This window comes from Notolabrus celidotus, chromosome 7 (assembly GCF_009762535.1).
Source record: "Notolabrus celidotus isolate fNotCel1 chromosome 7, fNotCel1.pri, whole genome shotgun sequence".
Lineage (NCBI taxonomy): Eukaryota > Metazoa > Chordata > Actinopteri > Labriformes > Labridae > Notolabrus > Notolabrus celidotus.
The window spans coordinates 30,528,660-30,553,118 of record NC_048278.1 but is presented as its reverse complement, the minus strand read 5'-3'; the positions used below and the strand labels follow the sequence as shown (position 1 = coordinate 30,553,118).

Here is a 24,459-nt window from a genome sequence, read left to right as displayed (position 1 = left end):
TGGTCTCAAAGACGGATTTGGGAGGTGGTGCTGAAGTAGGAAAGGATTTAACCCTTTGTGTGCTGCATGAAGCGCATTTTTTTCCCCTTCAACCTTAATATTGGTGGAGACATTTCAGCCATTGTTTGAGATTGGTAGAGACACGTCCATGTAGTCCATACACAATTATATGCCACTGGATACAAGTCTCATGTCTGTACATTTAAAAAAAAAAGCAGCTGATTAGCTTAGCCTAGCTTTGAATGAATATTGGATGCAGGGAGGAAATGACTGCCTTTGCTTCTAACTTCTAATTCATTGAGTGTTCAGGTATTAGTAGGGGATTTTGTTAGCTTTGGTAAGAGTCAGGCTAGCTACCTGTCTCCAATCATAATGCTAATAAAAGGTTGGAATGTAAGCTAGGCTTATTTTCTGATAGCTTCAGACCATAGACTGTATAAAACAGGGACTTAGTCTTAGTGACGTCACTCACTGGTTTCTGAAGAGGTGTTATGAAGCCCAAAGATGGTGGTCGCCATGTTGGAAATGCTGACTCTAGCTAGCTTCAGGATAATCTAGAAACTAGAAACGAGGTGGAGCTTAGGCCACAGCCTTTCCGCCTGGCAAACAGGTACAGTGCATCCACCTGTCAGTCAAATCAACCAGGACACAAGTGAACACTGAAGGAACTGCAGTTTTTTGTACCTCCATATCGGCTTCACTCTTCCACATCAAAGGTTACTGCTCACTTCAGACATTTACTAAGAACAAGCAAGAATCTGGTATCAATAGTTTTGTCCAACCCAAATATTCACCCAAACTTTGAACCCAACAATAACAGAGGTAATGTGCAAAGGCTAAAATGAGGTCACTAACTTAACATCGGCTTATTTAGTGTGTCATACAGGATGCTTCTTGCACCAGTTATTATTAGTCTGTGCTATCATTAAGCTGCTCTGACTTTACTGGCAGGAATGTGCCGCGGTGACTTCAGTTAAAACAAAAACAGACCAGCGACCTCAGGAAACACCGAAACCACACTGAGACATGAACAGTGTGAGCTGTTTATCTGTTTGATGATCCATGTGAGCGAGATTAACAACCCAAGCAGATGTTTTGAGTCTAATTGTGGATTCAACTTTGATCATTTTTAAGGTTAGGTATGATGTCATAATAAAGTGTGTTATATTTTAGGGTTTATTTCTTATCTTTGCTCCAACATGTATTTACTGAGATGTACAAACTTCAACCTTCCAATGCAGGTCAACACAAAATATCCAAATACAAAACTGCCCCAGTCGTAGTCTGAATAAAAAGACAAACATTTTAAAGTAAGGTGAACACATTTTGGCACTGTTGCATTGCTTTCTATTGCACAGGAGTTTTTGGGATCTCACAGAGCAAGGCTGTGTCCAGATATGCAGACTATGCTCTACAATCCAAATGTATGTACCATCGTTCAATATACTTATGTGTTGATAAACAGTGATATGAATCTTTTTCGATATACTGCTAAGTGTAATTTATCTATATTCACAACCGTTTTTGGAAGTGATTTTAAGCCTGTGCAGTGATTTCCACTACAGAGCCCTGTCTGTTTTTAATGCAGTGCTGCCTGAGCACCCAAAGATCATGGGCATCCAATGTTGGTTTCCAGCGTTGTTCCCTTTGAGATTTCTCCACATCCTCTTAATCTTTTCATGATATTATGTACTGTATGCGATAAAATCCCACATTCTTTGCACACTGAGGAACATTTTTCTGAATTGTTGAACTATTTGCTCACGCAGTCGCTCACAGAGTGTTGAACCTCTTCCCATCTTCACCTCTGAGAGACTCAGCCTCTCTGGAGTGCCATTTGTATACCCCGTCATGTTACTCACCGGTTGCAAATTAGCCTAATTAGTTGGAAGATGTTCCTCCAGGTGTCTTTTAAGCATTACAAAACTTTTCGGTATTTTGTTGTCCCTGTCCCAGCTGGCACCAAATTTAAAACAAGCGTATATTTTACAAAAAACAGTAACATCTTCCAGTTTCAACATTTGATTTGTTGTCTTTGCACTATTTTCAATTAAATGCAGGGTTGAAATGATTTGCAAACCATCAACATCTGTCTTTATCAACAGTTTACACAGCATCCATCTTTCTTGGAATTGGGGATGTGCGTTATCATTCTAAATAGCATTTGAGTTTTTTGGATGCAGAGTACATTTGTGCAACACTCTAGCAGTGGGAAGCAATCTGAGCACAAATCAGTGAAAGCTAAAAATGTGCTGAATGTTAACTTTCAAAGATTTTTCTCAGCCCATAAAGCAACAGCAAAAAAAAAAAAACACTGTCAGTTTTGATTGCTAGGTATTTACTGTATTGGTAAATAACATGAAAGATGGAGCTGACAGAGAGTCAGCAGGCAGCCTGGCAGTCCGACAGGCCAACACGTGAAAAAATGGGCAGCTAATACATCTGGCACTCAGACTCAGACATCATGCCAACCTCTTGTGTTCATGCACATGCACGTGCATGCATGTGTTTTTACTGTGTGTGTGATTTGAAAGGTGCGAGACAGATGGAGGGTTTACGTAAGCTGCAGAAATAGGTGTGAAAAGAAGCCATACCAGTAGAGGCATGCCCTCCTCTGCTCTCCACTACCATTTATTATTTCCTCTCTACCCCGTCCTCTCTCTTTTCACTTTCAATGTGCTGCACATTCTTCCTCCCCTCTCCCCCAGCTTTTTCTTCCACATCCCATCTTTTTCTGCTTATTGCATCTCGCAGCTCTCTGTGACCATTGTGTCTGCACTCTTCAAAAGAGTGTGTGCGTACATATGATCTGCATTTCTGCTCAAGCTGCAGCTCTGTCCACATCTTCAGCATTCCAAATGTCTCTCGTGCTCTCTTTGTGTTTTTGTCTCGGGCTGCATCATTGTCCGATCACTTGTATTCTGAATCGCCCCCCGGGTATCACTCTCTGTTGTGTGTATCAGACTGATGCTTGTGTCAGAGCCCAGATGGGCGTTATCGTGTGTTTACACCAAGTTTTTGCAACAGGTATGCGTCCTCAAGGGACACCAACATCCTTCAGAGACTGAGAGACAAAAAGCATATGGTGCGACTGATAAACTATTTCATTAGTATGTTTACTAGCAGCTAAATTACAAGGCCAGCATGTCTGAGAGATTGCATCAAGGAAAAACAAACAGTTGTGAACATTTAAAGAAAGTTACAGGTTCATTTGAGTCTTTATTAGTGATGCACCAGTCCAACTTTTTCAGTTCTTATACCTTTCTCTGGACTTCGTAATATTCAAATGCCAAACAGAATAATATTAAACAAATAGTCTGCATGCCTCACTGTGTGAAAATACTCATTCTTTCAATGGAAAGGCAACAGCAGGCATTGCTCAAACATGTCTTTCATAAAACATTGCTTTCCAGGTAGAGCAGGTTGGCGTTGCAAGCGTGAAATCCTTCCAAACAGCTGAAGATTTTACTCCATCTGTGTGAGCAAGTTGGCTACTTCCTTCTTTTTTTTCTTTTCAGCAAAATGGCCGCCTGAAGTGCTGCAGAAGCATGATCTTGCATATGAATGTCGACATTTAAAGCCCCTGTGAAGAGTTTTTAGCTTGTTATTAAAACAGACTGGTATTAACAGTGATGCCTCTTTATGATCTGGAAAAGCAGACGAGATCATCCACAACAAGTCAGTCAGTTCCTGTGTTGTAGTTTTTAATGCCTGTAACAGCTGGTAGGGAATATGTGCCAGACAGGACAATTAACAGCTCATGGAAGAAAAAGTCTTTTTTATTTCACCACAAATATTCAAAGGGAGTGATACTTGGCTGCATCACAAAACACTTTTTTTTTGCACATGTACAAGACAAGATCAGCAAAATGATAGAAGTAAGACTTTGTCTGCAGAGGGCACAAAAATAGCAGAAAGTTCCTTACTGGAGCTTTAATGTAGAGTCACATCAACTGCTTTTTAAATATACCTTATCAAATTATTTGAGTCTGTATAGGACCAACAGTAGCAGGTAGGGATGTTAAGAACTTACTCAAGCACATTTTTTTGTTTCAATTTTCTATCACGTGGAACAAACATCATGTGATCTCATATTTGGTTCAGCTATCAGGGAGGTGTTTTATGTTTAAAGCATGTTTTGATGTGAATCAGCTGACTGAAGGTGTTGCGGACAGCGGAGACGCTCAGCTGGGGGCTGCAGCTGAGTGACAGGTCTCCACGAGCGCTTTTTTTCTCCGCTGCCGGACTGATTGCGCTCCCGGCTGACACCTGACCACGTTCATATGCTTACTTTTTTCAGTAAGAACGAGTAGAAAGAAAACTGGACACTGAAGTCTGAGCCTTCACTTTTATGACTGTATGCCCGCAGAGATCATGAGCCTGCTCCACAAACTTATATTCAGTGTGTTTAACATTTTGAACACAACAATACGATCTGTAGCTATTCAATACTGTCAGTTATATACATTGTGTCGTGAAGGAAAAAAACGCATTTGGCATTGTTATTGACATGGAAAATGTTTACGTTTCTTTTAACAATTAATCGATAATTGATTGTTAAACTTTCCAAAAATTGATCATGAAAAATACTTTAAATTTACATCCCCAGGACTAGATCTGTGCATCCCTAGTGTTTAAAATATTGCAGAGGTAACTCCTTGCTTTCGGTGTTCATTATTCAGTTCAGATACAAAACTCTAATCATGACTTACATAGCAGTAACTAAAACCGCTCCAGTTTACCTGGAGCCCCTCATCCAGGTCTACTGCCCTTCTCGGCTGCTACACTCAGCCTCTGAAAAGCGCCTAGTGCTTCCAGCACATAAGGCCTCAAAATCACTAGCTCGACTCTTCTCTTCTGTTGTCCCTAAATGGTGGAATGAATTGGCCAACTCCGATCTGCAGAGTCCCTCTCTACTTTCAAAAGACAGCTAAAGACCCAGCTCTTTAGGAAGCACTATGCACTTAGCTAGACTGTTCTCCACTGTTGTCCCCAGTGGCAGATCATGTCGTCCAGCTACAGTTGACTCGCACTGTCCTGCTCTACTCTGGGAATCTGTGTTCAGCTCTTGAGTGACTCAGCACTTAGTACTTTGGTCATTATTGTGGTGATGTTAATTGTTGATGATGATAACGGAAAGTCTTAAAGGGTTTGGTTGCTTCATTGTAGATGTTCCTTATTTTACAAAAAAAAAATAATCCTTATTTACTTTTGTGCATTGCCTTTACACTGCTTGGCAGTACCGGCACCCAAATGGACTTGAAGCACTTTGTTACCCGTACTGATCTTGTTTCCTCTTGTCTAGATCTTTGCTTGTGTTGTTCTTGTTCTCGTATGTACATCGCTTTGGATAAAAGTGTCTGCTAAATTACATTGTAACATTGTAACATTGTAACATTATTCAGTTGATTTCTGCTGTCATTTAGAGCTGAGCAGGGAAATGCATAGCCACTAGTTAAAGCTTGTTTGTCTTAAATAGTTAACATACTGAACCTATAAAGCACTTTCTCTTGTCTTCTGACCACTAAAGTCACTTTTACATTACTCATCACATTCAGGATCACATACTGTACATACATACACTGATGGCAGAGGATGCTATGTAAAGTTCCCTTCAGTAATGACTAACCACATTCACACTCTGCTGGATATCACACAGGAGACTATGTGGTTTGGTGTCATGCCCAAGGACATGTGGTCTGCAGCAGCTAGGATTACCTCTCAAGTGAGAGATGACACACACTGCCACTGAGTTGCAGCTGCACCAAATGAGTGTGAGCAGAGGTTAATAGATCAAGTTTTCAGTCAAAGGACACCAAGATTAAGCTAAAAGACAGTAAAACTATCCGTAGAGATTTGGGCGAAAAACAGTTTCACCATTTTTTAAATCAGTGAGCACGTTGATGAAATACTCCTGTGGCAAGAGGACACAGTAGAAATATGGAATACATTCTTTGTTATCTAAATAATCAGGCTGTTCTCACTTTACGCCTCAGTCTATAAATTATGTGAAGTCATCATGGCTCAACTGCTGGAACTCTGGTTCAGATTTATTGACTCAAGACAATGATGTCGACAGCAAACAAATAATATAGTGTAATGGTATGGATCCCTGTGAGGGACATGGAGATAAAAACTCCAGCAGCTAGAGATCGTTTTTTGTAAACAGATCAGAGAAGAAATGAGAATCAAACTTCACTCACCGGTGCTGACCTAGGTCTCACTTTTTTAGTATGCAAACTGTTTGATATGTGACTGTGAGAGCATTGGGTGAGAAGAAGTTATTGTTTTATTTTTTTAATTTAGTGCATCATGATCACTGCTTGATGATTTAGGGCTTTCACAGGTGCTCTGTAAAGCCAGGCTGGAACCAAAAGGCAAAATCACAGGGGCACTGACAGACAGCTGTTACATAATGGGAAGCACAAAACTCATTTGCAGTAACAGCAGAAAGTGAACCATGATTTAGCTGTCACACACATGAACAAGCACAGTTATTAAACTTAATGCCTCCTGCAGCTCAAGTCTGACAACGTCAAATATGTGACACGTGACGTGTGTTTGATGCTGCAGACATCTGCTCAGGTCACGTTTAGCTCCAAATGGTTTTACTAAAGAGCAAAGTGAAGTGAGATGCCATTAGTACCTAGGCACAGGCTTAACCCGTTAACTATTTTAATGATGAACTGCAGATCAGCTGATTGTTCAACCCTCCTCTGGTCCTCTCACTCAGACTGTGCCTTGTCTCTTTGCAGCTGATCCTATTGACGTCCTGAAGGTCCTGGAGCTGTCAGAGGACATGGAGGGTGTGTCGTTGGAGTCAGGACTGTGCATCACCAGGGAAGGACGAGAGGAGACGGACCTGTCCTATAAGATTGACAAAAAGATACAACTGAGCGCGCCCACTAAACAACTCTTCCCTGGTAAGTTCAGATACAAATCTAATGTGAGCTTGTTTGATAGATTCAACAATCATCGAGTGGGTGTGTGAATGAATTAAGACGTTGAGAGGCTGTAACCTAACGTTTATGTGTGTGTTCTCTCTAGATTCCCCGTTCCCTATGAATTTCTCTGTGATGACCACAGTGAGAGCTGTGAAAGGCTCGCAGGCCTTTCTGCTCTCCTTGTACGACTCACAGGTACGCATCAACACGCTGCAACAGGACGGAGAAACCTAACAGTGATGTTGATTGATGAGAAGTGCAGTGAGACTCCGGAGCCAATGGGGGCTTTTAACTATGTTCAAAATGTGTCTTGATTAATGAGATTATAATTCCAAATATGAAGAGTTTGTTAGAAAAAAACTGTTACATTTGCATCAAAAACTATATCTACACTAGTAACAGGACATGGTGGCTGACATTGGAAAGTATTTATTCCACAGCCTCTGGAGTATGACTGAACTACTAGCGTCTAGTGTCTAACAAGCAATGCTAAACTTTTGTGCTCCAAAGCAAAAAAAAACTCCACTCTTTAACTCTGACTCCCCCGTCGTCTTCCTGCAGCAACGTACCTCCAGCTGTTGTGGAATTGAGCTGCACCACAGCTCAGGAGAAAGCAAGAGATGCTAATGTCTTTACAGCTGAATACCTGTTGCAGCTTGGTCAAAGAGAGCTGACATGTCCAACAGCAAAGTTATTCTCCTCAGTGTAAGAGTCTGGTCTGTGCAAAAGTTACCTCCAGACAACCAGTGTCAATGATAGATTTGACATTAGCATCCCATTTAGCTATCTGCACCTTCCTGAACTTGGCTTCTGAAGAAACAGAGCCTCACTTCTTTCTCAGAAGGCGAGTGTAAGGATTGTTTTGGCAGAACACCAGATATCAGTTCAACATGACCCAACAAATAGTGGAGCTAGGATCACAGAGGTTCAGTGTTTTCAAACATACACAGTAAGCATAGACATACATAAAGCACTATTACACAAGAACTGAAAAGACGTCAGTGAATGTGTATCTTGAAGTTCCACTAACAGGCCTAAAGCTGCAGAGGAAAGCAACACTTACAAAAAAAGAGGACTGCCCCTTCTTCCAGCAAGACCTTGGGTTAAAGAAAAATAAAGAGAAGACAAAACATAACAAAGAAACACTTTGGTGAGGCAGAGCCAGAATATCTGTGAATGTACAGGATCAGGCAGAGTTTGCACAAAGCAACGGCAACATTGCAGCAGAGGTTTATTAAATAATGTCAAAAACTGTCTCCACACCTTCAGTAATTAACTGATTTCCATCTTAGCAATAGAAAGCATGTTATAAACTGCCTCCTGAAACATGGGAACACTGAAGACTCACAGATTAGTAATATTAACTTTAAACTTTTTAATTAAGAGCCTGTTTCTGATGAGCGAGAACGCCTCCCGCCTCCAGAGCAGCCAAGTATTGCTTAATTACACTCCTGCTGGATGCTCGTTTCATGTTGTTTAGAAAACCAATCAAACAAGTCACACCAAAAAAGACATTGTACTGAACAATGCCAGAGTAAGAGTGATTTTTATCCTTCTGCAACACCAAGTTCAGTGTTTTCCAAAAAATACAACACTGATGAGTTTTTATTGTGAGACATCTCCTTCAACAAGACTGGTGGTAAAGACAAGCACCTCAAGTGGAGACCTGTTTGAAAGTCTGACCTGAAAACAGCTGTATCTTTGTCTTGTTACCATTTTTCCAATCATCTTTCTTTCCGTCCATCATTTTTGTCTCCCAGGGCACACAGCAGCTGGGTGTGGAGGTCGGTCGTTCTCCTGTCTTCCTGTATGAGGACCATGAGGGTCAGCCCCCGCCTGAACTCTACCCCACTTTTAGAAAGATGAACCTGGCTGATGGCAAGTGGGTAACTGCACGTACACACACAGGCAGCCTCACACACTTTTGTGTTTGCCTTTCTTTCAAATCAACTTTTTGTAAGGTAAGATGTAAAAGAAGTGTACCTCTTCTTCTCTGCTTCCTGCCAGGTGGCACCGAGTCGCCTACAGTGTGGAGGGACAGTCTGTGACTTTGTACCTGGACTGCGTCAAACTGGACACTCTGGACCTGCTGAGAGGTTTTGACGCCCATGTGAGCACCGAGGGAGTTACTGTTTTTGGGACCAGACTGCTGGATGAAGGCGTGTTTGAGGTAGGACTCTGAGTGTGTGTGTGTTCATGGAATGTGTGTATTAAGGCATATAGATGGAAATAAAAAAGGCACTTCAGGTGAAAGGTAATTGATGAAGGGAATTGAGGTTAAACGGTCACAGTTGTGCTTGAATTAAATGAAGGAACCAAGATAATCTCATCCACTCTCATCTTCTTTGTTCACTTTAAACTCATTTGGCTTGTTAAAAAGTGAGAAAAAAAAACTTGGCAGAAAATGAGAACACATAATAAGTTCCGTGTGTGTGGTTAGGAAGTGTCTCTGCTTGTTGGAGCCTGTTTGATTTCTCTATCAAAGTGGGACAATGAATAAACATAAGGCCTTTCTCCTCACACTGCCCTCCAGTGGTTGTTAGAGTGAACTGCACCTGAACTGCTGCTCCAAACCTTCAGTGCTTTAACTTCACAAAGCTGCAGATGATCAAATGTGTGCAAAGATCCAAGTTTAGACTATTAATCAGACTTATTATTTCATTATGTCCTCAGTCTGACCTCATCTGTGTTCACTGCAGATATTAACACCTGCTTAAACTCAAAAAACAACACTCAGCAGAAGACCCCCCCCCCCCCCCCCCCCCCCCAAAAAAAAAAAAAAAAAAATCTGCTAAATGTATTTCACCTTTAACAAGCTCTGTTTCTGTTGTTACCTTCAGCAGTGTGGGGTCATTCTGAAATATCCTGAAGGTGAACTTTGACCTTTGTTTTCAGTATAATGTCAGGTGGTCCATCTGTTTAACTGGACTACTCCCCGCCCATGTTTGGCTTGGACTCTCTTCCATGTGTGTGGATGTGTAAAATAGCTCAAGATGGAAAAAAGCATTTTGGTCTTAATGTGCTGGCACCAGTTATGACTGAAGCTCTGGAGACGATTAACTGCAGCTCAGCGATAAAAGCCAGCCTGTTGAACCACTTTGATCTGATTTAATGAACATATACAGTCAAAGAAGAGAACAAGGGAGAAAAATGGATTTGACATGTCATTCATAGAAGTACTGAGAGTGATGACAGACTTAATGTGATGTGACACCTCATGTACATTCCTGATGGTCGTGGGTTTTCACTAATGTGTAGAGAGTCACAGATCTGCATGTTTTTGTGACACAGGGTGAAATCCAGCAGCTGCTGATTGTTGAGGACCCCGCAGCAGCAGAGACATACTGCCAGGACTACATCCCAGACTGTGACAGACCTTTGCCATACAACACCATATTAGCAGAGGCTGAGGAGGTAAGTCCGTGCTCCCAGTTTATTCTTGATTTTAAGGAGTTATCATCACAGTGCCAACCAAAATGACATGGAAGAAGTCATAGTGACGTCACTCATTGGTTTCTGAAGCAGTGTTTTGAAGCCTATCGACGGTGGTGCTATATTGGAAATGCAGACTCAACCTAACCTTCAGTCTTCCTTACAAGAGGCAAAGAGGCGGGTTGAGCCTCCTTGCTAAAGCTTTTGTGTGCCCACCTGTCAGACAGCCATGCACCTAGTTATACTAAACTTGTAAGCTTAATATTTTCAATGCTAATGATATAAGTAATTTGTTTTGAAGATTTTAAGGTTATTAGTTTCTAGAGTGAAATGAGCTATTCAAATATTTGAAACATGTTTAATGTGACATGTAAACATGTTTAATTTAAAACATGGGCTCTTTCTAATAGCTCTGTATGTGGTGTCCGGTGCTTTTGCTGCCAGCCTCAAGTGGACACTCGAGGAACTGCAGTTTTTAGCACTTATGCATTGGCCTCACTTCTTAAGACTGGAGGTTGCCGCTTTGCAACAAACTCTGTGACGTAGCAGAAGGATTGTGATGAAAAGCCAGTGTCAGCATTTGTTTTATGTGGCTGCTAGTGGGTCATAATCATTGACTGCATAACAGATTCTTGTGTCTGTTTGAAGCCGACTCTTGTAGAAGGTTCAATGACTCTTGTGCTGGTGTTTGTTAGGTTTCTTCTCACAGTCCTTCCTCTGCTCTGCTGATCAGGTGCACACAGCACTGTAGGAGTGCAATTGTTGACAAAGCTGTCAATCATGGCGTTCTTTAACTCTTTGTTGCATAAAATCACTGATTAAAACTAAACTTCTCTGAAAAATACACACTTTGACATAAATCACTATGAAATTAAATAAACAGTAACAACAGGAAGAATGTTCTGGGAAATGTATTTGAGGTGTATTTTGATTTTCCACTTTGACCCATCTGTTAACATGGATGAGGTGGGCTTTATGGCCAATTCTGCAGCCAGTGAGAGGCTGTTTGTCATGTTTGGAGCAGCTCAAACCTCAGCCTGTTTTCTGTTCTAGAAGAGCAACTTCGCATGAAAGGACCTCAACTTTTAACCCCCCTTCAGACCTTTTTAGTTTTGAGTTTGTGTGGTTAGCAGATCTACTACTGTTACTTCTATTTTCCTTAATATAGATCTAGCTGAAGTATAATCAGTCCTTATCAAACCTCTACCTTTGAATCTGAAGCTGTTCCTTGATCCCAGGTCTGACTTTAGCATGGAGAGTGGCACATTCTCATGATTTGTGCACCCACGTTCTGCATGCGACAAGATATACCAGACCGAATCCTGAAAGTGTTTTAATAATCAAAGAGAAGAGGGGAGCTCCAAATGTTTTTTTTCTTCACTTTTGAAGAGCTGCCACATCATCCATCTTTATATACAGACCATGATCACAATGCACAACTTTGGCATGACATTATTTTGTCGCCAACACTTACTATTTGAGCTATTCAGGCAGTAATTCAAGCTTGGAAATCCTCAGAGATGTCCCAAAATGTGCTATAAATTAGCAGCAGATACTGTTATCCATAAGTCCCCCTCAAAGATTGATTGCAGCAGCCTGCACAGATGTAATAAATATTATAACTGCCACTGGATTCTATTATTTCAAAGCTACAAATATGATCAGGCCTGAGGTAAAGTATCATGTTCGTCACAAGCAACAACAGCATGCTACACAGAACGCCAAGATGTACTGTGAGCTAAGCTGCTGCTAACATTAGCTAACTTGATTTTAGTGCTCAGCTTATTATTAGGGTGAGTAACAAACAGCTGTTCTTTGGTTACAGAGGATTCAGAAGGTTTTAAATCAGCGGGAAGCAGCTATGTTGATTGTTTACAAAATGTCCTTGTATGTGCCTTAAACCACCCTTTTCAATAAACTGATTCTGATTGGCCCGACCTTAATCAGGTTGGATGGAAACCCGTCTGAACGTGAGGGAAACCAGACACATCTGCCAGATCAAATAAGATGTGAGCTCACAGATTCGTCTGGCTCTCGTGTTATGTAAGCCGCCTCTCTAACAGCCAATCACAGCGAGCAGAACCACATGTCGGCGTGAACACAGAGATCAGTTGGATCTTGATAGATCATACCTGCACCGTCTCACGTGTAACACACTCCTCCGTGAGGCATCTCGGGTGGAAGGTGATGTAAATCCTGACTGTCTCCTTCAAAGTAAAGGAGCCCTCAAGGGTTTCAAATGTTGGAGGAAAACCATTACAGGTATTTATGGACAGTTCAGATCGCAGATATGACAGCAGGACTTATGTTTTAATTAGTATCAGTCATATATTTACATAGTGTGGCTGACATAAATTAAAACATCACTGTGGGCTGTGGAGAGAGTGTCTCTGTATGGAGAGTAAGTGAGACATTCAGCTCAAACACTTTGTGGTTTCCATTACATTGTAAATCTTTGCATGAGTGGGTTGTGTCTACATCTGTGTCCACACACAAACACGGAAATCTCACCACTCAATGCAGTTTGAGCAGAATCACTCAGGCGCCTTCAGCTGTTTATTCGCTCAGTGACAGGATAATGCTGCAGTTTCAAGATAAAGTAACAAATCATGTAAAGCCACTTGTGTCTACTGAGCTTTCACTCACTTATTTATTTACAGTGTTTCTCTCCTGTCTTAATCTGTGATCTCTGGATTAAAACAAACGAGGTGCTTTTTGTGATACGCTGCCAAACTCTTTGTGCCAACACTCTGCTTGCCTGGGAAAAGTTTCAAACCCTCTTCCTCTGCTGCTGTTTGATTTATCATCTGGCTAACAGCTCGAAACACAACAGGACCCCTGTTTTACTGTTTCATGTGTGTTCAGTTGTTTTATTTTAACACCTCCACAATATGGTATCAGCAGGAAGAAGCCAACTGTAAACATGGCAGTTACACGCTCCTTTGTGTCCAAATAGTGCTCTGACGAAGCCGTTCTGTTTGGACAGGATGTCCTGGGGGAGCTGAAATTAAAAAATACTAAGCTGTTGTTGTTCAACACGTCGGCTGTTTGGCCTTTTCATGAGATTTCTAAAGTAAAACATCAGCTGGACATGACTACCAGATAAATCTGACGTCTCTGTTGGGATCTTTCATGTCATGAAGTTCCCTTTCCTTTCATTTTATACATACTGTGAAATTAACTTTGAATAACAGAGTGAATTTAACTCTGATGCCTCTTTATGACCTACAAAAGCAAACCAGATCATCAGGGACTAGAATGACAGTCTCTGTTTGAAGTTTCTGTGAAGTTTCTGTATCTGAAACTGCTGCCATGGAGGTAGATGTCAAACCAAACGACTGACAGCACACTAGAGAAACATCCTTCTTCACATTTCAACAGAAGAAATTCACAATGAGTGACACATTTTACTGTTAAAAGTATCAAGATGAGCTTTTTTGCAAGAAAACACTACCATGGCTTGTTCAGATTAAGATCAGCAACGTGATAAGATTTACATCTTTGCCCACAGGAGGCGCCAAAATCAACACAAACCAAAAGTTCCCCAGTGCAACTTTAAGAATCCCTGTATACATCAAGACATACCAGATATTTAAATTTTTTTAAATGTTTTTTAGATTTAAAATGTTAAAGATCAGAATGGAGGTTTGCATGATGGGAAGGTAGCTCACTCTTTAAATGTGAAGTAGGAAATGTTTCAATCACATTGGGAAAGTTGGGTTCAAAAGTCAAACCTGAGAGTCCTGATTTTGTCAAGATGGTGACTTAAAGGAACATCACTTTCATTTTAACACCGTTCTGTAGCTTGTTTTATTCATTTATCCTCTTATATGTCATTGTTTATTTTTGCATGTGCATGAAGCCAAACTGCTTCTGGACTTGTCTTTGTTTATGTTACTAATGTAATCCTTCTTTTCTTTCTGTCGCTTACTCTTTGGATGAATCAAATAAATGTGTGATGTCTCCTTTGTGTAGCTGTAAAACAAAAAACTCTTAAGAGTCCATTTTAACAGATTTACGTATGATGGTGTATTAGGGACATTTTAGAAAAAATAATGGAGACAGAGGAGAAGAGTAATAAGATTAAAGTCACAAATTTATGAGAAAAAACTTGGAAAAAGTTTCAGTTTCATTACCTCTCACCTTTGTACATTAGACTTCAATGCAAAGCATCATGCCTGCTGTGCTCAACCTCATTAAATTGTACTTTTAGCATTTGATTAAGATCATCCATCTTAAATGAATCATACACTAAATTCTTCATTCATTTCATTTTAAGCAAACTGACCTGATGAAGTCATGTTTCCCTGCTGTTCCACCTACTCACTTTGTGTGCGTATCACATCTTGTTTACTGGCTGCGTCTGAGGTGTAAAGAAGATGTGCAAAAGTGAAGAATCAGGGTTTCTATAAATACTGTTTTCTGAATTTCTGTTCCTCATAAGCTTTTTTTCTCACAAATTTACGACTTTATTCTTAAAATATTACTCCTCTTATTCTTCTTCTCCTGTTTTTTTTCCACATTGGCCCTAATATGCTGTCATTTTTAAGACTAGGATACAACAAACAAACATAATGTAAAATGAGTTGACATTATTCAGCATTAGAATCAGGTTTACTGTAGTAGATTTGCTCATACAAGGAACTTGTCTTGATGTTTAGGAGAAAAAGATGAACCAAAAAACCCACAAAAGAGATAAAAAGAAGAAAGCCATACTTTTAATTTCAGGGAACTAAATTAGAGTATGATAAAAAAAACAAAACAATAAAGAATAAAACTTTAAAAAACATTATGATATAGAAAACGTACAGTCTGTGTACAAAAGAAAATCTGTGTAATGCATTAACTGATTGGCTTTTTGATTCTCTTTGATCCTCTCAGGTGGAGAGAGCACCCAAGAAACACGTGCAAGAGTTCCAGGAGTTCGACTACAGCGACCTGTATGATGATCTCTCTGTTTCCACCGTGACCACAAGCCCTAATGTTACTGAGTACGAGGTGAGACTCAGCATGATCAACAAAAGCTTGAGTTTTGTGTCTGTGTGTGTTTCAATTTCTTATGTGTGTGTTCATCGGCCAGATCATCGAGTATGAAGACTACGACAACACGACCGAGTACTACCATGTGAACGAGTACGAGTATGAGGAAGAGTACGATGAGCGCTACGGACCTGCAGAGAGGGAACGGGAGATCTCTCTGGACACAGAGGTGACGTGATGAGAGGATTTAGCTTAGAGACTAGATGACTGTCTCCTCTTTGCCTCTGGGTTATCTTCATTAACACTGTTTTCATGTCCATCACTAGAATTTACCTGAGAAAGGAGAGAAAGGAGAGCCGGGCCAGCTGGGAGCGGTAAGAAAACACACATCCAGACTTTATAATGGTTTTCAGATTTAAAGTCTGGCTGAGTCGTGGCCAACATAGTGAGATTTATAAACTGTCATGAACCAGAAGACAATAATCAAGTACTTTATTATTCCCTGCCTTTTTGAGAAGACTTTACCTCCATCTGCTCCATATATTGTTGTCCTGTAGAAGTCGATCAGGTCATTCCTGGCTGAGATTAAGAAAATGATTGAAGACGTCCTGCTTCTGTTAAAAATATTGAAATAGCAGTGAAGACTTGGAAGGTTTGCATAACTTTTTAAAGGAATAGGCTTTAGTTTACACCTCCTAGCTTAAAGGCACTGGAAAGAGTTTTGAACTGATGTTGAAATAGTCTCACTCGTATGTGCCTCTTCATGCCCTACAGAGTAAAATGAGATTATCAACAACAAGATTGGAAATGTTTTTTAGGGAATTTGGGAGCCTTTGTTTCAGGTTGTATTTTGGCACTCACCCTGTCTATGTTTGGAACTGAAAATGAAGTTAGCAAGCACAAGGAGTGTATTCTTCCTTTAGACATGTTCTTCTTGCATCACTTTTTGTCCTCATGGCCTAAACTGGAGCAGGATTACCAAAAAGACATACGTTTTCTGTTGAAGTATTGCTTTAGACAGAGAAACTCCACAACCAGGGCTATGCTAGCTAAAAGAAAAAAAGGGCTATGAACAGGATTTTATGACTATGTGGACAAAATACTGAAACTGTGTGAATATTTACGTTATTCTGACATATATTGGGACACCAGAGCACACATCATGACACTGATGCTGTGAGAAGTACTAAACCAGTACATATAATCACCTTTTGCAAGCTAACTAACAGTAATATACCAGATTTTACAAAATGTTGTCATAGTTAATCATTTGACATAGCTGTAGATCAAAACACGACCTCAAAAGTAGTATTAAAAGATCTGCATTCCATTCATTTACTTCAACAACAAATGCACACTTTGTTAAGGGCCACATCTTTATGACATTGGTTGATGGTGCTCCTGGGAAATGTAGTCTTCATCCTGGAAAAACGCGACAGATTTTAGACCAAAGGGGTCACCAGAAACAAAACAACATGAAAACTCATTATAGTGCCTTTAAGGTGGTGGGAAAGAGTCCACTTCACATTATAACCGCACTGTGTTGAAAAAGGACAAACGTTAGATTTAGGGAGCTGAACTGGTGTCTGTGTTCATGTCAACTAAGTGGTTCGAACACAGAAATGGTGACAGTGTTAAGTTTGTTTACCATGTGTTAAATGAGGATTGTGTGAGCAATGTAGAAAGTGTTTTAAATCACTGATGATAATTATTTTACATCAAAATTGCTACTTATCCAGTCTCTAGAGTAGGTCTGGTAGCTGTTCAGTAAGCCAGGTATTGAATATGATTGTGATGATTGGTATGAAAAGTTACATCTTAGCCAAACTCACTTAAGAGAATTTATAAATATCTGTATTATGTCTGCAGGGAACACAGATAACAGGACCATACGGACCTCCAGGACCTGAGGTGAGTGTGTTTATCAGCATGAAATATGACTTCAGATGCATTCATAACTCAGTATTCAGGTAAACAAACTGTTTTGCATATGGACAAGGTGAATTTAACTTCCCTGAATCTTTGCTGTATTTTTGATGTTTTAAATTTCATTGCAGGGAGATCCAGGACCTCCTGGAATCACAGGGCCTGTAGGACCTCGAGGAGACCCCGGGGAGCTGGTGAGGACTGTCCCCTGTTAGCTCTCTGACTGACATGAGTCCACCACATTTTATTCTCTCTTTATAACTGTCCTTCTCTTTCTCCTCCCAGGGCCCTCCAGGGCGGCAAGGCCTTAGCGGGGCTGATGGGATACCAGGACCTCCAGGAAACATCATGCTCATACCGGTAACATGAACAAACTCCTGTGCTGCTTGAGGCTTTACAATCTGCAGTGAGGCTGCGCTGGCTGTTATTTGGCACTAATGACCCTGAGTAAGGCCTCAGGGCGAATAGTGATGTTGGCATATTGTTGCTGAGAAACAGGCTGGCTCAGAGTTCTTGAACTAATTGATCTAACCTTGCAATTAAGGTCATCACTAAACCAGGCGTTCATCTCATTTCTTGTCAATTTCAATCTATCTCTTCAGTGTGTTTTTGGAGCGAGTGTTTTTGGATCAAAACATGAATAATTTATATAATTTGAATACATCTTTCCATGCAGATACCTGTGTGCTGTGAATGGAAGCACTTACATGTTATATCAATTCATTTAATTACTCAGTCTCTTCTTTACTTCCACACGCCCGTCCCTTTTTTATGCAGGACTTGATAGCAGTGTTGCATATTGACCACTGGGTGGTGTATTGAGTTACTAAGCTTTTTGTATTTGTGTGTGTTTGTGTGCGTGTGTGTGTGTGTGTGTGTGTGTGTGTGTGTGTGTGTGTGTAGTTCCAGTCAGGTGGCGATCCAAAAATGGGTACTGTAGTTTCTGCACAGGAGGCGCAGGCTCAGGCAATCCTGCAGCAGACCAAGGTACACACACCTCTGAAATCAAACCATCATGTGTTCAACACTGAAACAAAACAGATTTAAAACTGCTGCAGTCTGACTCCTTCCTCCTCCCTCTTCCTCCTCCCTCTTCTAGCTGGCTATGAAGGGACCTCCAGGGCCACTCGGCCTCAGGGGGAGACCTGGACCACTGGTGAGTGACATCATGTTGACACCTTAATGTCGGTGTGAATATGTCTGCTGCTTGATTTTCTCCTCATTTAGAGAACAGGTAGATGAAAGATGAATAATCTGTCAGAGCTGGAGTGGAAAAGTACATTACTTGAAGAAGTTTTTCTCAAAATTAAAAAGAAAAACTACTAAATATAACTAGACTGGCAGTTTATTTCCTGACTCTGTGAGAAGAAACTACAGTTCAAACCTAGAAATCAATAACAAGGTTGAAAATCAGCCATGTTGGATAAGGAGCATTGAGGTGTCTTAATTAGGGGGCGCTGGTTTAGCTGAACAGTTGAATCACATGTCCTGTAAATAGAGAGGCTACAGTCCTCAAAGCAGCATCCCTGGGTTCCACTCCCACCTCTGCCATTTGCTGCATCTTATCCTCCACTCACCTCCTTATTTTTAATTCCATGCCCTATCCTGTCCTCTCAATAACAGCATCCATCAGTAAAGAAAGTCTTTTTACATAGAGCTTTGTAAATATAAGTGTTCCTTTGTCATTTCTTCAATCCTCTTTAACGCTAACAACCTGTTGCACCAACTTCATGGACAGCGACAAAGTTTCAGTTGATGAAGTCACCTTCAGAGCGTGCCGAAATTGTAAACACAGATGAAACAGAGAAAGGGTGATCACACTTAAAAGCTACAAGAACTGAAGTACAGTGTGTGATGTATTCATGCAGCAGGTGAATGCAAACTGAAAATTCATCCCTATAAATCCTGAATGTTGTGAACTCTTTCACCCAGGGAGCACCAGGTCCGTCTGGGCTGAAGGGAGCCAATGGAGATATGGGGCCCCCGGTGAGTCAGCTTGCTATCATGGCAGTCTAAACACCTCACTCTAACACCTGAGCTCATTTGAGAACCTGCTCACCTTTTCTCTTTTGCCCCTTTGTAACTTTAGGGTCCTTCAGGTCTGCCCGGTATCTCAGGGCTGAATGGACGAATTGGGAAAAGGGTGAAGTATTAATTAATCATTACAGCCTCTTCTCACCTCCTCTGGTGTCTGTGATTTAGCGGTTACAGTTCTCTCTCAGTAATTTAGATGTACATTATGCAGTAGAGAATAAGTCTGGAGTCTATCAGGCTGAACTTGTTTTTGTGTGGATGTCTTTCAGGGCCGAGCGGGTACAGACGGGGGCCGCGGTGCAATCGGAGAGATGGGAGCAAAGGTGCAGAAGCGCTGATATCACCTGTTGTTCATAAACTCACTTTTCTGTCGTCTGAAAATAAAAACTCCTCTCTCCTCTTTCTCAGGGGGATCGAGGCTTTGATGGCTTACCTGGTCTCCCTGGAAACAAAGGACATAAAGTATGTGACCTGCCTGAAAGTGTGTGAGGTGATTTACACGTGATTCTTAGAACCAAACAAACATCCATGTGTCTGTTTTTCTCAGGGGGACAGAGGGAAGCCGGGTCCTTTGGGTTCTTCAGGGGATCCAGGAGAAAAGGTGAGAGGTTACAGTGATGAAGAGCAGAGGTGTGTGTATATGTTTTTGTCTCTTTATGTTGCTGGATGTATTCATGTTTTTGGTCGTTACAGGGCGCTGAGGGGCCGTCTGGGCCAAGGGGACAACCAGGTGATGCTGTAAGTGTGACATACAATCAGAAACACACATGCACATATAAGACATGTCTGATTTAACTCAACTACGACTTCATTTTATGTGACTACAGTACATATGTGTATTATGTTGTGCTTACAGTAGTACTATTCATCCTCCACACAGACCCACACATCATTCAACTACACATTCGATGTTAGACATTCCCGAGCTTCTGACCTCAAACTACACACACACATCCATCATTTCCCCTACAATGCAATCTTAAAGTAACAAACAGATATTAGGAAAAATACTTTTGTCACCCAAGTGAATGAAACGTATTCATTCTTTGCAAAGTTATAAAATCTGAACAAATTCAGAAACCTCAAAAAGATGACTCTTGGTGTAATAAGTAGCAGCTTTTTATTGCAGTCTGTGAATCATTGTGTAGCTATCATTCAACCAGGACACATCTCAGGAAGTTAGGAAATCGTCAGGTAACACAGCAGAAGAAGGCAAACTGGAACATTCACTTTTTATTTTGTACAAATGAAACTAAACTGATGTTACATCTTCACAAAGAGCTCCTTAGACAGAGCCACTATAGCTGCCTCTCCTGCTTCTATGTTCTTCTCCAAGCTAAGCTAACCAGCTGATTGGCTGAAGGTTCAGAAGAAGACGACGTACTTTATTTATCCCCAGGGAGAAATTCAATTTATACACTATATTAATGAGCCCGTGGTGCGCACATGAGCCAGAAATGCTCACGCATGCACAAACAGGATCTTATGGACATGCACTAACAGGGAGGTTTCAGAGAGAGGAGGCTGCATATGGAATGGCAGCGGGGGCTTTGGTGCTTTGTTCAAAGGCATGTTGGCATTGCCCGGGAAGTGAAGGGCACCTCTCCAGCAACAGGCCCATGGTCCATACTTTGGTCTGTACTGGGGCTTGAATCAGTGACCCTTCAGTTCCAAAGCCAAGTCCCTACAAACTGAGCTACTGCCGCCTCAAATATTGCCCCAAATATTGTTAAGAATAACAATAGTATTGATCCTTTTATGAAAACTCTCAGCCAAAATTTTTTTAAATATCACAATTTTATAACTTATGACATCTCAAAGCTCTCTGGTTCTTTGTTCTTTGTAAAAAATATGTTAATCCTTCAAAAATAACAACTGATGCTCTGAAATACCATATATTTTTTATATACAATCCAAAAGTGCACTTGTATTTCTGATTGTAGATACTCATATTTGTCCTCTATGAATGTATTTAACTGTAAACATCCCCTAAAACCAAGACTTGATCCTTAAAAAGATCATTTTAGACACAAGGGCTAATCAAAATGTCTAATCTTTCAAAAGTCTCTGCTATCTTGACATCTAAAATATCTCAGATTCTGATTGGTCCTCACAAAGATTGAAAATAAAGGTCACACACACCCTTTGACACACAGTAATGTGTCATTTAATACTGCTGTGGTTTGTGTTTCAGGGTTCCAGAGGTCTCAACGGTCCCAGAGGTCGTCCTGGTCCTCCAGGCCAGACTGTGAGTGTGAAATATACCCTGTGTCATACATAACAAATCTGCACTGCCACAAACACACACACAAACACACACACACACACACACATACTTAACATTCATGGTCTCACATTAATGTCTCCCCTAAAGACAAACCATGCTGGTAATTATCCAGCTTTTGTTACGCCTCTTTTTATCGATGCAGAGAAACGAAGGCTTCCATCACCGCAGACATAAATCCAGCTGTGATCTCACTACAAGATAATGTCACATGATCATCTATAACTCCATGTAACTGTGGTTATCCATTTGTTAACATGATGTTATGTAATTCTTATCTCATCTCAGGAAGCCAATCTTTGCCAAATACTACATCATATCCCCGAACACCTCGAGCTCTTTCTAGTGTGCATAATTTATAATATGTGTGCGCTCGTAGAAACACAAGCTAGCACTTGCGAGCTTCTGACACTTTTTCTTTTGTTGTTGTGTCGGTTAATTAAGCATTCAAAGCCTAAAGCCAGGAGGTCCAAAGCCAAAACTAACAGGCGCCTGATCATATTCAGTTTCATTTTCTGTCACAGCAGGCTTATGTAACAAGACACAGGAAAATGTACCGTTAATAAAAAGTTGAATATATTCAGGCAGTGTGACCTTCTTTTATCTTTCGTTCAGCCAGACAGGGAAATAAAATATGTTTTGTCAATGAGACTTCATGTGTATTAAAATGAAGGTGCAGAAGAAACAAAACTTGTCCCTCCTTCCATAACTTGTGTTTCTCTTCTCTCCTCACAGGGCATTCGAGGAATTGATGGTGTTCAGGGTTCAAAGGGTAACATAGTGAGTATAACCAAAGACCCTCTGTGACAAAAATGACACCTAACAAGCTATTCCACTGTTAGGAAATAATGCACCCTCTTTCTCTTATTTTTTCCTCCTTTCCAAAAACATAAATGACTTTGTAGTTGTATGTCTTAGTTCTTCAAAATTTGTGTTTATCTGATTGGAAAGAGGCTCTATCTGCACCAACAGATTAAAGATGTCTGTAATGCCAGATGCTGCAAGGGTGTGTTGTTTAGATGACAACAAGTTGCATACTTATCTAATTTTCTCCTGATTTATATATAAAAAAAATGCTTCTTTAGTGCCAAAATAACAAGGAGATTTGTGGTTTGTGAAGATGGATCCAAAATGTACTTTGTTTAGTGAAGGAATCAATCATAACTTGTCCTCATGTTAATTTTTAGCAGTTGGGTGAATAGACACAGGGCCAATCGCTCGCCTCTTACAGGGGAGGGACTGTGGCAAAACTCTGAGGGAGGTCTTCATTCTGAGCCATCTCTGGTAACATAGAGGAACCCTGAATGCAGCTGGAGTGGAAATGATCCAATAACTAAATTCTGGCATCAAGTCTGTTAAAAGCTGGAAAAGTTGCAGAAAGTTGATGTACCAAACTTGCTGAGTTGACAGAATCGACATCAAACTTTGTAGAAACATGGCAGACCAAAGAACATAGCAGTTTGCTTGTTGAAAAAAGAAGGTAAATCAATTATTATAAGTAATACTTTTCCTTATTTTGTCACTTGTATCATGGTCCAAAGTTGTCACCACTGGTTGCTGCCCATGTTGAGTGGCCTCATTATTGCATCCAAGTTGCATTGTGAATGCAACAAAGTCAGAATAGACTTTCTGATTTGGTAACTTTGAGGACATGAATGTAGGAGAAGTAGACTGTACATCCTGATGACAATTTATCTGCAATGACATTATCTCCTGTTTGTAACAGGGAGCTCCCGGAGAGGTTGGAGCACCTGGGCAGCAAGGAAACCCTGGGATTGTGGTACGAGCAGAAAACAGAAACTCACACAAATATATCAACTGTATGAATCAAACACAGAGATACTAATGCTCTCTTTCTCCTGCAGGGTTTCCCTGGTCCTCAAGGTCTCGTTGGACTGCCAGGAGAGAAAGTAAGACACTTTCAGTTTAGTTTGTTTTACTTTAAAGATGCAGATTGATGATTAATGGTCTGATTTTGTGTCACAGGGGCCTCAAGGGAAAAAAGGGATGCAGGGTTTACCTGGAAATGACGGACCTCCAGTGAGTATATGCATGCTCATACTGAGACCCCCTCTAAAACGACATGGCACATCTCAAGGGGTTTATCCCAATAAATAAATTTCTTCAGATACTTCAAGATGCAAGGACCATACCATACCGTAAAACCAACATGAAAACTACATGTCCAACATTGATCACAACATGTCTTCCATTTAACAGGGTCACCCTGGAAGAGAAGGTACTCCAGGGGAAAAAGGATTGCCGGTAAGTCTGTCGTCTGCATGTGTCTGTAGTTGATTTGAACAAATATGCTTTTATATTTACATTTTTGTTAGTATATGTATATTTAATTGTTTAATTTTAAGTCTCTACATTTTACTTCATCTGAGCTATGCTCAAGTGTTTTTATTCCAAAGCCTTGAAGTACACTCATTGAACTCTGCAGCTCATCTGTACGTGCATGTGACAAAAAGTCCCTGAATCTTGAACTTTATGCTAAAGCTAAGCTACCAGACTGCTAGCTGTAGCATCTTATTCAACTGACAGGAATGAGAGCTGTGTTTTCATATCTAAGTTACAGCAAGAAAATGTGTTTACTTCTCAAAGTTTTGAACCATCTCTGTGTGTGATTTAAAGGGTCCTGTAGGAGTGCAGGGTCCTGTTGGATACCCTGGACAACGAGGAGTTAAGGTAGGAAATGCAAAGGTGCCTTATCCCTGCTTTTGTGTAAAGCCCCTGTGGTTCAAGGTGGTCAGGTGAACTTCATGGTCATCTGTTGCTTAAAAGAAATCCTGATCAGTGAATCAAAGCAATCAAATGTTTATCAATCTGAACATGAGGTGTTATAGTTTTGTTTTA

At 40.7% G+C, this 24,459-nt stretch overlaps 1 protein-coding gene across 4 annotated transcripts in view; it reads left to right on the top strand.

Annotated features, from left to right (window-relative positions):
* Positions 1-24,459, top strand: part of LOC117815364 (collagen alpha-1(XI) chain-like) — a 70,708-nt gene that overhangs the window by 28,759 nt on the left and 17,490 nt on the right. For all 4 annotated transcript variants that reach the window (XM_034687025.1, XM_034687026.1, XM_034687024.1 and 1 more), the window contains 26 exons: positions 6,756-6,923; positions 7,048-7,139; positions 8,705-8,826; positions 8,952-9,114; positions 10,236-10,358; positions 15,258-15,374; positions 15,457-15,585; positions 15,683-15,730; positions 17,226-17,267; positions 17,414-17,476; positions 17,568-17,642; positions 18,186-18,269; positions 18,382-18,438; positions 19,215-19,268; positions 19,372-19,425; positions 19,586-19,639; positions 19,725-19,778; positions 19,864-19,917; positions 20,010-20,054; positions 21,511-21,564; positions 22,336-22,380; positions 23,327-23,380; positions 23,466-23,510; positions 23,587-23,640; positions 23,821-23,865; positions 24,238-24,291. In XM_034687025.1, the coding sequence (XP_034542916.1) occupies positions 6,800-6,923; positions 7,048-7,139; positions 8,705-8,826; positions 8,952-9,114; positions 10,236-10,358; positions 15,258-15,374; positions 15,457-15,585; positions 15,683-15,730; positions 17,226-17,267; positions 17,414-17,476; positions 17,568-17,642; positions 18,186-18,269; positions 18,382-18,438; positions 19,215-19,268; positions 19,372-19,425; positions 19,586-19,639; positions 19,725-19,778; positions 19,864-19,917; positions 20,010-20,054; positions 21,511-21,564; positions 22,336-22,380; positions 23,327-23,380; positions 23,466-23,510; positions 23,587-23,640; positions 23,821-23,865; positions 24,238-24,291 (1,905 nt within the window). In that variant the 5' untranslated portion in view covers positions 6,756-6,799. The remainder of the gene's footprint in view (positions 1-6,755; positions 6,924-7,047; positions 7,140-8,704; positions 8,827-8,951; positions 9,115-10,235; positions 10,359-15,257; positions 15,375-15,456; positions 15,586-15,682; positions 15,731-17,225; positions 17,268-17,413; positions 17,477-17,567; positions 17,643-18,185; positions 18,270-18,381; positions 18,439-19,214; positions 19,269-19,371; positions 19,426-19,585; positions 19,640-19,724; positions 19,779-19,863; positions 19,918-20,009; positions 20,055-21,510; positions 21,565-22,335; positions 22,381-23,326; positions 23,381-23,465; positions 23,511-23,586; positions 23,641-23,820; positions 23,866-24,237; positions 24,292-24,459) is intronic.